Source organism: Coenobita brevimanus, chromosome 78 (genome assembly GCF_032717465.1).
Source record: "Coenobita brevimanus isolate Jiangsu-jjx chromosome 78, ASM3271746v2, whole genome shotgun sequence".
NCBI lineage: Eukaryota > Metazoa > Arthropoda > Malacostraca > Decapoda > Coenobitidae > Coenobita > Coenobita brevimanus.
Genome location: NC_137031.1, coordinates 31,399,640 through 31,416,142, shown reverse-complemented (window position 1 = coordinate 31,416,142; position 16,503 = coordinate 31,399,640). Strand labels below are relative to the sequence as shown.

At 43.9% G+C, this 16,503-nt stretch overlaps 1 protein-coding gene across 2 annotated transcripts in view; it reads left to right on the top strand.

The window, feature by feature from the left end:
* Positions 1 to 15,005, top strand: part of Tmtc2 (Transmembrane O-mannosyltransferase targeting cadherins 2) — a 234,853-nt gene extending 219,848 nt beyond the window's left edge. The window contains exons 10-11 of one of the 2 annotated variants that reach the window (XM_080279301.1): positions 14,023 to 14,201; positions 14,631 to 15,005. In XM_080279301.1, coding sequence (XP_080135427.1) covers positions 14,023 to 14,201; positions 14,631 to 14,804 — 353 coding nt within the window. In that variant the 3' untranslated portion in view covers positions 14,805 to 15,005. Of the gene's footprint in view, positions 1 to 14,022; positions 14,202 to 14,627 lie in introns of both variants that reach the window. The other variant, XM_080279300.1, reaches the window with a different exon arrangement.
* The last annotated feature ends 1,498 nt before the right edge of the window (positions 15,006 to 16,503 follow it).

Here is a 16,503-nt window from a genome sequence, read left to right as displayed (position 1 = left end):
GGTGGAAATTTTCGTCCTTTTGCAGTGTATATCCCGCAGCATAATGGCAGAATAGGGCAAAACTGCAGTTCTACATCCTTTCCAAAGCACTCCATCGTGACTAGCATCATATATTACTACAACCTCTTCATACCACTTCATCGTGACTAGCATCATATTGCAGTACATCATTTCCATTGCACTTCATCGTGACTAGCATCACACTGCAGTACATTCTTTTCATAGCACTTCATCGTGACTAGCATCAAATCGTAGTGCATTCTTTCCATAGCACTTCATCGTGACTAGCAATTCTAATCCCTTGTTATAGCTCAGCATTCAAGATGGATAGACGGGTATTTTTCGCTAAGTTAAAGTGAATCGAGTATAGTTTGAAGGGACTAATGAAGGCCATATGTAACCCCTCCAGTTCGAAAAGTCTAAGCTGAAGAAAATCGTCTGAAGATGGCAAGAATATAGTAAAAAAAAAGGGGGAGGGGAGGAAGGGGGTTGCTCCTCTAGGAGGGGTTTAATAAAGACTAAATCTAATCCTATCAAGTCCAAATAATCTCAGACTGAATAAAATCGTCTTGAATTAAAGGGAAGACAGTAGGGAAGGAGGTAAATGACGACTAAGAAGCTGTATAAAGTCTTGAGAACATGGCGAGAATAAACTAAGATGGACGTCCTTGTAGCGACGATGTTGTTAAGTTTTAAGGCAGACTTTGGAACCGGTGGAGTTTGACACAGCCTTCATTAACCCCTCCAACGCCTGAGATATATCCTGAGGCGAAAAAAAAAAACCGTCTGGAAATGTCGAAAAAAATAAATAAATAGTTCTCGTCATGTCCCTGTTGATAATGCTAAGGTGTGCGTGTGACTAATATACCTGTTAATTATTGGACTACCTGGGCACCCTTCAGGACCAGTTTCCTTGCTACAGGTGAGGAAATTAGTTAGATGTGTTGTTTTGTACCTGGGAGACAGACTGACAGACCAAGAAGAAAGACGGGTGACTTGAGAGGATGAGGGGGGGAGGAAAGCTAGTTAATCTGTCTGGCTGGCTGTTTATCTGTCGGTAGTTATTTGATTGTCTCTCTGTCTACCGTTCTATCTCTTTATCTCGCTGTCTATCTACATGTCTCCTGCATATTTATTTATTCATCTGAAGCAAAGGTGAGAGAGAGAGAGAGGGTACCAAGAATATGAAGGACCTAAGAAATATATTAAGTTCAATCGTCCACTAGAACAAGCCTCTCCTCAGCTGTATAAAACCGTCTGGGGGAAGCAAGAAAAAATCTATCTATCTATCTATATACCTAGGCTGCTTCCCCCAAGGAAAGGGAGGTAGAAAAAATAGAAAATAAATTAATAATGATGCAGGTCGAATCTCCATTAATCAATATTATCTTTTTATTCCAAGGAGGTCTTTCCAGTTTTATTCTTAATACAAGACGATTGTATTTTTTCTTAAGACAGACCACAGACCTACGCATGAGGTCGAAGGTGCTGAGTCCATGGGGTCGGGTATGATGATGATGATGATGATGATGATGATGATGATGATGATGATGATGTTGATGGTGATGATGGTGATGATGATGGTTAATTATTCTACATCTTTGGTTTCTGACAGTTCGTGTGTAAAGAAATATTTGCCCGTCACTATGCGTGATTATTGCTGAAAAAAGATCTACATGAAAATCCATTGATGAACAGCGAACATTAGAAAAAGAAAAAAAAATCTACATCGCCTGATTTTTCACTTGCCTTCTTCCGACTGTTTTATATCGCCCTTCACCGCTAAGTATATCACACACACACACACACACACACACACACACACACACACACACACAAAACTGTAGCATGTCAGAATGGGTCAAAATCATTAACATTCTCGCACAGTTGCCGTCATTAGTCATTTTACGTTTTTCTATTAACTGTGTCCAAGCCTAACGAGACCTTTATTAATTTTACCAGCACTATTCAAGTCCTGGAAAGGATAACATCAAACTTTATTAATTCGGAACCCCCAAAATGTAAACGGATTATTGACGAAGACTGTACATTTCATATTAAGGTTTTCGGGGGTATAAGAAGAATCTGTCAGGGATTTTGTGTCGGAGGCAGAACCGTGACTTTCAACTTTGCAATGATTTTCTCTAGACACAATAATTTCTTTTACGGTGTAATTCGTCACCTACTAAGTCACTTCTGCCTAAGATGGAGAAAACTTTTTTGCATTCACTTCTTGCTTCATGGTTTAAATTATTTCTGGGTATAGCAGAGTCCTGGTAAGATATTCCGAAGGATCTTAACTGATTCCGGCACAGATTATTGCTTGCGTTTACGTGTGACTACAAGCACAGTCAGCGGATTTGTCTTGATCACAATTTTACTCCCACAATAACAAAAATCGTCGTAAAATACACCCTCTTAAGTCACAGGTGTGAAATAAAACGCGTGAAAATGCAACTGAAAAGAAGATATGGAATGGAAACGGGAGACATGGCGAGAGGAAGTAGGGAGATGGAGGGGGAGCAGGAGGGGAGAACTTCCATCTTTCCTCACCAGATGGCAGCATCTCCCGTGACGCCAACCATCTTTGCTTGGCCTCCCCTCCTCCAACTCTTTCCTTCCTCCCTCCCCCTCTCCGTATCCTCCATGTTAGTTTAATTTGGGGGTTAACGAGGTCTGAAAAGGGTGGTAACAGCGACGGTACAGCTGGTGAAAAGGGAAGAGAGAGACAGTGTGTGTGGTAGAAGAATATGGTGCCTATTTCTTGTTTATGGATCGCGGGTATCCACCAACCACCGCCCACTTCCTCTCCCTCTCCCCCCTTTCGCACCCCTTTTTCATGAGGGCGTTGGTGAAAAATGAAAAGGCGTTGATAAATAATAGGCGCTGAAATAAATAGAAATAATGGGATATAAGAGTACAGGGAAATGGTTGCTTAAGCGTAAAGTTTTCCATTTTGTTGTTTGTTACCTTACCACTGGCATCCACTAACCCTTCAATCCCATTTTTTATTCATTTTCTACTTGTACTTCCAGACGATTACATTAAACTGAGGAAAGGCCTCTCGTATGGAAGGGGGTTGATGAAGGCTGTGTCTAACCCCCAACTTAAAACCATCCATAATATGAATAAAATCGTCCGGAGAAGGGAAGAATTAAGTCATTGTCCTGAAATGGTAAACGTCTCCCTCTCCACATCGCTGTCTATAGCCTCAGACACCGTGTTCTACAAACTCTTTCATGGTTAGGACAACTCTAGTACTCGAATCTAGACGATTATATTTTGCTGAGTACGTCAAAAGAACCTAAGTGTTAATCTGTGTAGCTATTATCCTAGTGTCATTTCGAGAAGCTTGCACCTCTGTTTCTCTCTCAAATATCCCCACACACCTCAACCCGCGATAACAGTGACAACCCAAACAGAAGCCACCAAATGGAGTCCTTCAGGGAGCCTTCATAAATAAGCTTGTCCTCCTGGTGGTACAGTGGTTAGAATGCTCCGGTCGGAGTGACGGCCGTGCATACTGTAGGTTCGATCCCCAAGAGGCAACAGGAGGATTTTTTTTCGCCCACGTAATGCCACCAAGGGAAGAGGGCTGGTCATCTACCCTTAAATTACTGGCCTCCGTTAGCCTAGCCTCGGGATCCTACACCTCTCTCTCTCTCTCTCTCTCTCTCTCTCTCTCTCTCTCTCTCTCAATTTTTTTACCTTCTGTACTTGGAAGACTTGCAGGACCGCGGCGACTTTTTTATTTTCCTATTTACTTATTCATATTTATTCATTTGTCTTATTTATCATTACTCACAGATAAATATATTCTGCCCAAGAGACCACTTACCACTTATCCCTTTCTCTATTGTGATGTCTTAGTGTAATCTATCTTTTTAGTCACCTTTAGCCAGACTTCTGTTCGGGAAGAGATAAGAAACCATCGCCTTTATCTACTGACATTTCTACTGACATCTTTCTTTTTTTTTTTTTTAAATCTCATTCTTGCTACCGACTGATATATTGTGCTTAGATCTCCGGTATACTCCTTTTATTCTAGCTTGGCTCAGTGGCCGGAAAAGATGGTGGGGCGGGTCTACGTCCTTTCCATTACACTTCTTCGTGACTAGGATCATATTCAGACTCTCTGGCTGGAAAATACAGACCTATGCCGATACGCTTTCCCATATCACTTCTTCATGACTAGGCTCATATTCTAGCGTTACTCTACTGCTTACAACTCGGTATTCAAGATGGAGATATGGAAATTTTGGGCCAGGTTAGAGTAAGAGGAGAATAGTACATAATTCCTCTCAGATTGTATTTTTATTCACACTAAATTATTTTATTTTAGAGAGAGAGAGAGAGAGAGAGAGAGAGAGAGAGAGAGAGTCGCAGCGAAACGCGCAGTGGCGTAAAATTGCACCTCTTATCATCCTCGCATCTCTCTCTCTCTCTCTCTCGCTCTCTCTAATCTCTATCTCTAACTCTATCTCACTTAATGACACGGCGAGAGAGAGAGAGAGAACAAAGGCAGGGGGGATGTCCAGCGATTTAATCAGTGTTATAATTCTCAGTCTGTTATTTTCTTGGACTCTTGTTTTTTTCGCTTTTATTTTTGCGCTCTCTCTCTCTCTCTCTCTCTCTCAGAGGGTAGAATTAGTTCTTTCTAATTCATCCTTTTTTCCTCTTATTCTTCCATTATCTTTTTCCTCTTCGTTTTTATCTTTTTTCTCCTCCTCCTCCTCCTCCTTCTCCTACTCCTCCTAGAGACTCAGCCAATCTCCAATCAACTTCAGGTCTCAGGGTAAATCATAAGCCTGTCTCTCTCTCTCTCTCTCTCTCTCTCTCTCTCTCTCTCTCTCTCTCTCTCTCTCGACAATCAACTGAACAATTTTCTTTCTGCCCCTTATGTTTCCTTGGTTTTTACCTTCCCTTCCTTTCCCCTCTCCCCATTACCTTCCCTCACCCCTCCCTCCCTCACTTCTCTCTCCTCCCTTTTTCATTCCTCCCCTCCTTCTTATTTTTCCTCCCCAACGTACCCTCCTCCTCCACCGTTTTCCCTCTCCCTTGCCTCCCTTTCCTCCACCTTCCCCTTCCCTTCATTCCTACCTCACCCTCCTCTTCACCTACCCTTTCCATTAATTCATTCATCTTCCTCTGCCTTCCCTATTCTCTCCCTTCTCTATCTCTGCCTTCCCTCCACTCTCTCACCTTCCCTCATCCTTCCTTCTCCCCTCCCCATTGCCCTCCTCCCTCCTCTCATCCCTGTCTCATTTCCCCCTTCTCCTTACGCTTCTCTCTCTCTCTCTCTCTCTCTCTCTCTCTCTCTCTCTCTCTCTCTCTCTCTCTCTCAACCTCACCTTTTCCCCCTACCTGCTCCTCACCTCCACCATCACCTTCCCAATTTACCTATTCTTTCCCTCCTCTCTATCCTTCCCTCCCCCTTCTCCCCTCACCTTCCCTCCCCCTCTCCCCAGCCCCTCTGCCCCCTTCCCCTGCCGTCACCCTGTCAATCCCCTCCAAAATTAGGGTGCAGGGTTGGCAGTGCCTTTGTTCGGTTGCGATCCACACAATACCCACGAAAATAGTACCCTTCGAGATGTCTTTTTTTTTTCTCTACTTCCTCTCTCTCTCTCTCTCTCTCTCTCTCTCTCTCTCTCTCTCTCTCTCTTCCCAATTACTATAACAACAAAAGTAATAAAACTCACGAACAAATATTAACAAACGAAAAATACATCTAACAAATTATCAGAAGACAAGTTGTTCGTTTATCAAGAAGGAAATTATGGTAAAGTAGTATCTAAGAGGCGGATAATTAGGGGATAATTAATACACATTTTACACAGGAAAAAAATGGATAATAACAAAGATCGTGCATGAAATTATCAGCGAAAAACAAATTCAAGAAAAAAAATATTGACGTTGAGGAAATAATAATATACTACTACTACTACTGCTACTACTACTACTACTACTACTACTAATAATAATAATAATCACCATCATCATCATTGAGCCGAATTATATGTCCATAAAATTACAAACCCTCAAAATTACAGAGCCGAGTTATACCGTCGCGCCGAGCCGGATTTCTGTGGCAGTGCCGAACCGGAGACAAAGACCACAACAACAACAACAGCCTCGTCCCCCCCTAGGCCACTTCAGCTGTCCCCCTCCCTTCAAACCCTCCCCCCCATAACTATCACCTCTCCATCCCTCCTCCTCCTCCTCCTCCTCCTCCTTCTCCTTCCTCCTTCTTCCCTTCTTCCCTCCTTTTCTTTCTCTCCCTCTTTTCCTTTCGTCCATGCTGTCTTCTTTCTCTCCATCTTCTCCCCTTCATCAATCCCTTCCTCCCCTCCATTCATCCCTTCCTCTCCCACTATCATTGTCTCTTCCTCCCTTCCTCCTCTTCTCCCTTCTCATCTCTTCTTTCCTCCCTTCATAATCTCTCTCTCCCTTCCTCCCTCCTAGTTGCTTGTTATCTTTGTCTAAGACTCTGAATAAATAAATATCAATAGATCTGTCGCTCATTCATTTCCTTCTATTATCTCTCTCTCTCTCTCTCTCTCTCTCTCTCTCTCTCTCTCTACCCCCATTCCTTCCTTCCTCCCCTTCTGTTCCCTCCCTTCAACTCCTTCCTCCCGCCAACCGCCACCTAGCAATCACCTTCTCTCCCTTCTTCCCTCCCCTCCTTCCTTCCCTCCCCTCCCCCCTTCTCTGCACGTTGCCTCCTTTCCTCCCTTCCCCACTGTTTCTTTCTCCCCTTCCACTTTCTCCCTATCCCTTCTCCCTCGCATCCTCTTTTCTATTCTTTCCACAAACACACACACACACACACACACACACACACACACACACACACACACACACACACACACACACACACACAGGTTAAATCTTCTTCGTGATTAGTTTTAACACCTTTAGCCATGCTGTTACCTCCACATACCTGTTATCATTAAGATTGGGAGACACCTGTGATGGAATTTTATCGCGATTATTTCAAGCCTCGTCACTGCAAAAGTTTCTCCCTTCCCCCCAAAAAAAATCTGAAGTCTGAAAAATCTTTTGGTCTAAAATAAATAGCATGAAGTCTGAAAAATCGTCTGAAAAAGCATCGTCAGGGAGAATGAGTTACGACAATGTATTTAACCGAGAAATATCCGTAATCCCTTTGTACTCCACTGACTGCCAGGTGTCGTCAGACTGGAGGGGTGATTTGACTAGTAACCAAGGAGACTCATTCCCAATGCAGTTAGCTCATCGACCTTCACATACCCACGAGATAACCTTTTATTCCTAGGCGTGACCCAATTCTGTCAGATGAAAACAAACCGAGCACAGTCGTCCAGTTATTAATATTTCTAGTGAAGAGTAGCCAAAAAATTATCACGACCTTTTTCATACTTAACATTTCGGAACACAAGACGTAGAACTCTGAAACGACGTACCTTATATCTTGACCCTTTCAGTACGGTGACGCCTTAATTTTTATTTTTCTTAGATCATTTTCTTTCTCCTTCCAGACAGTCATCTTAGTTTGATCTCTTGCTGTGATGGGGTTAAGGAAGGCTGTATCCAAGCCTTTCTTCCTTCCATCTTACCTCCCTCCTCTTCTCTTCCTTCTTCCTTTCATCTTACCTTCCTCCACTTTTTCTTCCTCCTTCCTCCCTCTTCTCTCCTTTCCTCCAATCTCCTCTTCCATCCACGTTCGTTCCATCCAGTATCTTCATCTCTTCCTCACCCCCTTCTGATCTTATTTTTTTCCTGTCTGCTTCTCCTTCCTTCCAATCTTCTCTCCCTTCCATCTTACCTCCCTCCATCTTTTCTTCCTCCTTCCTCCTCCTCTCCTCCTCCTCCTTTCCCTCCCACCCCTCCTCCCAGTGTCACTCCTCGACCACAGCTGAATATTTAGCGAACTCTGTGTGTGTGTGTGTGTGTGTGTGTGTGTGTGTGTGTGTGTGTGTGTGTGTGTGTGTGTGTGTCTTTCCCTCATCCCCCTCTTTCAGTTCGTAATTTTTCAATCAGTCAGTCTGTCCATTTATCTATCTATCTATGCATCTTGCTTTCCATCTGTCTATCTATTTATGTCAATCAGTCAATAAGTAAATAAATCTGTCTATCTACTATTTTTGGGTCCCCCTCTCTCTCTCTCTCTCTCTATCTCGAGGGGCCTCACATTCCTTTGGTCGAGGCTTGCGTGTCTCTAGTCAACAACCGGGGCTCGGTCTCGTGTCTTTCCTCTTGACGGCCCACTCACCCGATACCTCCCCGGGGCACATATATTTAAATTGGGAAAAAGAGTCGCGGAAGAGAGAGAGAGAGAGAGAGAGAGAGAGAGAGAGAGAGAGAGAGAGAGAGAGAGAGATGTCGCCTTGGCGATAAGTGGCTTTGCATTTGCCTTCCTCACTATGATGATGATGATGATGATTATGCTGCTGCTGCTGCTGCTGATGATGATGATAATGATGTCCGTAATGCTTCCTTCCTTTCACCTCCAGACGATTTTATTCAGCTGAGGAGAGGCATTACAGACAGGATGGGTTTGAGTTAGCTTTCATTTCTCTCTCTACCACCAAAATGCTCCAGGGCGAGAAATAGCGTCTGATTGCTGCACAGATGTAAAAGTCAGCGCTGTGTTAACCTTTGACAGATTTTCTGATTAAATTTGGTTTCCATAAGACGATTTTTCTTCAATTTAGGGAGGGTTTCTACTATCAAAGGGGTTACTGAAGGCTGTATCACCCCTCGTAGTCAGAAAAAGTCTCACAGTCTGTACAGAAAAACGAGAAAAAAAAATCGTCTGTCAGTTTGGACGAGCTAAAAATTAAGTCGAAGTAGTGAAGAGGTTATAGGGATTATATAAGAATGCGTCATCGTGCTAAAGAGATTCAAAGGTTAAGATAAAACAAAAATCGTATCTTGGCTCGTCAGTTTTTGGAGGGGTTCGGAAAAAATTGGTGTAATTTAAAACAAATTTATACCGTCAGTGGGAGGGTCTGGGGGGGTCTGAGGAGGGGGAGATGTAGGGGAGGGGTGTGGGGGAGGGGGAAGGTTTGAGGTGAGTAGGGGAGGGGTTTAGGGGGAGACAATTATAAACCAATTTGGCTCCGGTATCATTCCTTCTTCCTGTTATGTAGGAGAGGGACGGGGAGGTGACGGGTCTTTTTCTCCCCCCCCCCTCCTCGCCCCCCTCATCCCTCTCCTTCCCTCCCCCCTGTCCTCATCTCTCACACCCTCTCTCCCCCTGCCTATCTGTTTTCTTCCCCCTCTTCTTACCTGCTTGTTCTTTTCCTTCCTTATTCCGCTTCCTCTCCTTTTCCCCTTTTCCTCCCTTCTACCTGTACTTGTCTCTCCGTCTCCCTTTCCCCTCTTTGCCCTTCCTGTCTATTCTCTCCTCCCCTCTTCTCCCCTACGGATCTTTCTCCCTCACCCCTCCAACCTGTTTCTGTTTTCCACTCCCACATCTCTTTTCCCCCTGCTTGTCGTCCCCTCCTCCCCTCCCTCCTTTTCCCCTTCTTTTCTCACACTCTCCCTGTCCTTTTTCCCCTTCCTTCCCCCTCCCCCACCCCGTGTCTGTCTGTCCTGTTATGTATGCCACGTTATTCCCGTACCTGTCTTTGTCCCCCCTCCCCCCTCCTACTGTCTCCCCCCCCTCCTGTCCCCCTCCCCCATGCCTGTCTAATCACCTGTCGTTGAGTTTCGGGGAAATGTCGTTAAGTTGGGTAATTGCTCTAGCCTCCAGTCCTCTCTCTCTCTCTCTCTCTCTCTCTCTCTCTCTCTCTCTCTCTCTCTCTCTCTCTCTCTCTCTCTCTCTCTCTCTCCCTCTCTCTCTCTCTCTCTCTCTCTCTTTTCCTCCTAGACCTAAACCCTTCATGAATTCTTCCTGTCTTCTCTCCTCCTTCCTGGATCCCTCCCTCTCTCCCCTCCTCCAGCTCCTCTTCCTGCCTTCTTCCTTCCCTCGCTCTTTTCCTCTTTTACACCCCTCACTTCCCTTCAGCTGTATCCTCCTTCACTCGCTCCTCCAAACCCCTCTCCTTTCCTTCTTCCATCCCTTCCTCTTTTCTTCCTTCCTTCACGCCTCCCTCTCTCCCCTTCCCTCCAATCCTCTCATTTTCCTTCTTCCTTCCCTCCCTCTTTTCCTCCCTTACATCCCTCACTTGCCTCCAGGTGACCCCTCCCTCTTTTCCTCCCTTACATCCCTCACTTGCCTCCAGGTGACCCCTCCTTCTCTCCACCCTTAACCCTTCTACTTATGCCTTGCAAGATGGTGTTCCTAAGGTTTTCACTGTCACCTTCGCTGTTCTTTACCTATCAATCTCTTCTTAATTTCCTTTTTTTTCTGTCTCATCCTTCTTTTTCTCCTCTGCTCTTTCCCTTTCCTCTCCTTTCTATTTTTTTTTCTTTTCCCTTCTCTGCCCACCTGCTGTCTTCCTGTTCTTCATATGGTTATTACGCCTGTTTAAATTACTATCCTTTTCCACTTTTGATCCTCTCTGTTGTGCCTTTTTCGTTGTCTCTTATCTCTCTCTCTCTCTCTCTCTCTCTCTCTCTCTCTCTCTTGCATTCCAAATCATTTGCTTGTCAATTTTCTCATTTATCTTTCTGTCCCTGTGTTTCATTCTCTACTGCTTCTTTTCCTTCATTCCTTCGTGTGTGTGTGTGTGTGTGTGTGTGTGTGTGTGTGTGTGTGTGTGTGTGTGTGTGTGTGTGTGTGTGTGTGTGTGTGTGTGTGTGTGTGTGTGTGTGTGTGTGTGTGTGTGTGCGAAAGTCACATAACCACGAAAATAAGATAGATGCGATAATTTATTCATGAACATAAGAGTAATGAAAAATTTTAGGAGCTTAAGTAATTTCGGTTCATAATGGTTACTCGTCCATGTCACCTTCAGTCACCCCCCCCCTCCAAAAAAAAAAAGTTATATTCCCGCTACGGACAAACAAAGAAAATTTTTGTAGTTTACGTAAAATGGTTTCATAACAAATATTCGTCATTTTTGCTCCTCCATTGACTACGGTACCCTTTGTGTTTTTTTTTTCTTTGACTCTTGTTTCTGTCAGGCTATTTCTGGGAGTTTTATGGGTTTGCGTAATTTTGGTTCATTACAGTTATTCGTCACTCTCGCTTCTCCACTCCCGCCCGACCGGAGGCACAAGAAAAAAATTACTCTCACTCTCAAAAGTAATTCCCGTTACTGCCACTTCCTTGCACCAGCCCGCACGCAACCCCCCCCCCTCACAAAAATGGCACACACACACACACACACACACACACACACACACACACACACACACAGAAGAATGTTCAGTCGTCGAAACACCCATCTTCCCAATTATATTTAAAGATCAGTAAAAAAAAATAATCCAAACGAAAGCATTCTTCTTGGACTGCTTGCCAATGTCCAAAATACAGTTATCAAGCCTTTGTTCCTTTTTTTTTTCCCCTTTCATTTTTTTAACAATTTTTAGAAACGACATCTTTTGCAGGAGGAAAACACATGATTTTATTTTTATTTATTTTTTTTTTCGGGGGAAATATGAAAACCCCTTCATGCAGAAAAGCGTACATGACTGAGTAGGCTGAAAGGAGAAGAAGAGGAAGACTCAGTAGTTGGAGGCATAAAGTGAGGGAGTATAAGAGGGAGGGTGATGTATCATGGGATGAGGGGTCGTTGCTGAATAGGGACATAAATACCTGAGGGTACTTTGGTCGACGCCCCCCTCACATGATGCAGCGTTAGGATGCAGGCATACAACTTGCCATGCATACGGACATATATGAAGTCTCTCTCTCTCTCTCTCTCTCACACACACACACACACACACACACACACACACATGCACACACGCACGCAACCTGTCTCTGCCCCCGCCCCTAACACTGGGATTGGTACCACAGCTCCATCTTTATAAAGTCCAATGTTCACACGCACACACGCACGCACGCAGTTCCCGTCAGAGGCTTGCACGCACAGACTGGAGAGAGAGAGAGAGAGAGAGAGAGAGAGAGAGAGAGAGAGAGACGGGGAGGGGAGGAGGAAATCGGTGTCTCCAGGACGGGATGGAATTAGTGGGTAGGATCCCGTAATTATTTCTTTCTCATTTTTTGTCTAGTTATTGCTAGGTACGTTCTCTCTCTCTCTCTCTCTCTCTCTCTCTCTCTCTCTCTCTCTCTCTCTCTCTCCAGTCAAAACAGTATCAAAAAGAACATTAAGAAAAGGATTTACATTCTTCGCCTGTGACGCATAATATACAGCTGTGTGTGTGTGTGTGTGTGTGTGTGTGTGTGTGTGTGTGTGTGTGTGTGTGTGTGTGTGTGTGTGTGTGTGTGTGTGTGTGTGTGTGTGTGTGTGTGTGTGTGTGTGTGTGTGTAAATGGATAGATGTATGAATGTATGTATGTATCTATGGATGGATGGATCGATGGACGTATGGATGTTTATGTATGTATGTATCTATGGATGGATGGATAGATGGACGTATGGATATGTATGTATGTATGTATGTATGTCCCTGAAACCCTCCCGGAAAATTCATGAGGATGGAAATAAATCACGCCAATCTCCTTGTGGCCTTGTGTATGTATATAGGCAATAATATGTATGCGTGGGAACCTAAACACACACATTACCCCTCATCCCTCCAGCCCACTGTTCCACGGACCTTTGAGTAGCCCTATCCCCCTCCTCCCTCACGCTCCTATGGCTCACTCCCAGCTGAAGGAAATCGTCTGGGGTTAGCTGGGATGGTGTACTAGAACTGTCCCCACCATCAGACGATTAATGGCACTAGTACTAACACTCTCAGGCTCCTATCCTCACAGTCAGCTGAATGAAATCGTCAGGGGTTAGGAGGGACATAATTCTAGACTTATCCTGCCCGTCAGAGGGTTAATGGTAACAGCACCGGCACTCCTTTGACATTATTTGCTAACTGAGGACTATAGATCTTTGCCACGTTAAAGTAAACGGAGTATAATATGCACAAATTAATCACTGAGTCAGAGGTGCTCCAAGCCTCACACAGACCCTCAAGAATACTCGCACTGTTCCCCAGGCTAATTTCATTCTGCAGTCCAACTTTGTTTGGTTTGGTTTTACGTTGTTTTTTCTCTAGTCTCCCTTGCACTCCTCGCACTTTTTTTCTTATCTACGTTAGTGGTAAGTAGACATAAACAGTATATTTGCAAGAAAAATGTTGTGACGTAATAATCAGAATAAATCGCTAATAGAAATCAATTCGAATTTGATTTTCCATGGCGATACAGATAATCTACAATTCGCAGTGTCTCCAAGTTTAAAACCTTCTGAAGATGGCAAGAATGAAAAAATAAAAAGGTCGTCGGACTGAATGGGTTAATAAGGCTGAATAGTTCACACACACGCCAACAGAGGGCTCCTAACTAGCTTCCTCCTCCCCTCCTCCTCCCACTCTCCTCCCATAGTTCTCTCCTCTTCCCCTCTCTTCCCTTCCCCCTCTCCTCTCCTCCATTCCTTACTCATCCTTCCCCCATCTCTACTCTCCTTTCCTTTCCCTCTCCCCTTCCCCTCTCCCTCCCTCTGTCCTCTTCCCAACCCCCCCTCCTCACCCCCCCCACAGGAGGAGGGGCCCGCCAAATGACAGTAATTTGAGTGATGGATCGAGAGGAGGGGGAGGCGGGAGGGCGAGGTAGGGAAGAAAAGGGAAGAGAAGAAGAGGAGGAGAAGAGAAGAAATATTAGGAAAGGACCTGATGGGAACGGAAGAAAAGAAAGGAGTAATTATACACATGAGTCTACAATGGCAATGGTGATGATGATAAAAATAATGGCGAAAAGACAACAACGACGATAATTATAGATACCAACAGAATAACACAATAGCTAGTGTCCCTGTTTCCTTTCAGTAATGATAATGACGACGACGATGTAGTCGACGATAGTGAAAATAATGAGAACGACAATACAACCACGACAGCAGCAACGAAAGCAACACATATCACACCAATATCACTCATCCTAACCCCCACCCCTTCTCTCTTCTCTCCCCCGTAGGCCAGTTCCTGTCAGAAGTGGAGAGACACGACGACGCTGCCGAGCACTACGTCAAGGCTGCCCAGCTGGCTCCCTCAGAATACGAGATCATCTTCAACGCCGCCAACACCCTCAGGCAGGCCGGCAGGAACAAGCAGGCAGAGGAATACTATCGTCTGGCAGTCAATCTTAGGCCTCAGGTAACGGACTGATTCACTATCTGAAGGGACGGGCCATTTTTCTGATCATATTTTTCTTGTGAATTACTTTTCTTGTGACAGTTTACCTTTGCTAGTGACTGATTACTTACAAGAAACATTGTTCTTATTTTAGTAAAGTTACCTTTCTTGAGATTTGTTTTGTTTCAGTTAAATTACTATAATGACAGCATTTTTTTTTTCAATTTGATTAATTTTTTATGACAGTCTTCAAGCAATTTTTTTTTTGTCACATGATCACCCGTGTCATGCACTGATGTCTGTAATTTCAGGGAACACAAGGTATTATTTTCTGACGATGATACAGTATAATCATTCCAAGTGACATTAAAGCAACATTTTTTTCATACACAGCCCGCCATATCGTTAATGTCAGTAATTCCAGGGTGCACTTTTTTATTTCCCAAGGAGGCGACCTCACACATGAACCTTGGGGCGATGCTGCACGTCAACGGCAAGCTCCTGGAGGCTGAGTCTAGCTACCTGGAGGCCCTTAGACTCAAACCCGACGACTCCATCACCAGAACCAACCTGCAGAAGCTCAGGCACCTGCTGGCGAAGAAGGGGATCAGTCCTTCAAGATAACCCGGGGAGAAGGATACCAAGGGATTGCGAGTTACTGTAGAAGATATACATGGGAAGGAGTCGCTATGGAAGTATACATGGGAAGGAGTTGCGAAGAAAGCTGTGAATATCTTGGGAACTTCTGTAGACGGCCTGTTCTTAGCTTCATCTTCCTGTCTTCACGTAATCTTGAAGTTGGAACCCGGGGAGAAAGATACAAGGAACCGCGAGTTACTAGAAAAGACAGGCAGGGGAAGTCGTTTTGAAATCTGTGAATATCTTGGGCCCATCGAGAGGTGGCCTGTTTTTAGCTCAACCTTACTGTCCTCACATGATTTGATAGTTGGTTTTAGGGTAGAGAAGGAGAGATTTGGAAATGTAGGGGATAGAATTAGACTCCATCAACCCCTTCATTAAAAGAGGTCTACAAGGAAAGAGGGAACTGGAGGGGTTAGGTACACACTTCATCAACCCCTCCAGTAAAAGAGGTCTGAGGGAAAGGAGCTGCTAAAGTAGTCTGTGGATATCTTGGTGTTTCATGAATAAAGGGGAAGGAGTGTGGAAAGGTAATTGTGGCGTTTGTGATAAGTTCCAGGAGATGAAGAAGACTTAGAAGAAGGGTTAGAACCATCAGATGAATGTCTATCGTCCATACGAGGGCTACTAATGCAGATAATAATTTCTTCCTTACAATATTTCAACTTCCAGGCCGACTGATTTATATGTGTCACTGTAAATCGTTTTTAATGCCACTAATCAGACCTCAGAAACTGTGCAGAATCTTTTCCTAGTGTTGAAATATGTATGTCGTTTAATCCAAGTCTCCGAGTTAGTTGTACGTATATGTGAGTGTGTAGAGAGGAATTTCCATTCACACTCAATTGCCTGAATATTCATACTTAATCATGCCATTGGATAACCCCAGTGCCAAACACACCAGAATAAGATACTGGGACATTCTTGTGGGCTTAGGAGGCGCCCTGTCACCTCTTCATCATTTTTATGCATACAGACGAAGTTAATATTTTCAGTATGTTACTTATGAAACAATATCGATATTAATCCCGAAAAGCAGCTATAACAATACTGCAAACCCAAATAAAGTCACAAACTCAAAAAAGTAAAGAATTCCAGAAAGCACAATGCAATAATAATAATAATAATAATAATAATAATAATAATAATAAAAATAATTCCAGCAAGCCACGGGAAGCAGGATGATGGAAGAAAACAAACAGGGTCAATTACGAGGAGGTTAAAATGTTGTCACAGTTTAGTCAATCTGGGATGATGGTATGACCCAAGCTTTTTTTTTTTTTTTTTTTTTTAATGCGAGGAAGAAGGAACCAAAGGCCATGAGCCCGCAGTAACAGTTCCCTCCAAGAGAAAAACAAAACACAATAGAGAGCCAAATTCAAGATCCGATCAATTTGAGACGCCTGGACACACTGCGTTTGAAAGACTGGAGATTATAGGCAGCAGGAAATACAGACAGAGGGAGACAGTTCCAGAGTTGACCCCGTGACCTCATAAGAAGCCGTGCGCGGAACATCATCTCTCTCTCTCTCTCTCTCTCTCTCTGACAACCGGCATAGCAATGAAGTTTTTTTTACCACCCTCATTACCTACAGTATTCAGGATAAAAAAAAAAAAAAGAAGACCATACAAGATAGTATTAAAAAGTAACACGCCAAATAAACGGCCAAAGAAGAGGTGTTAA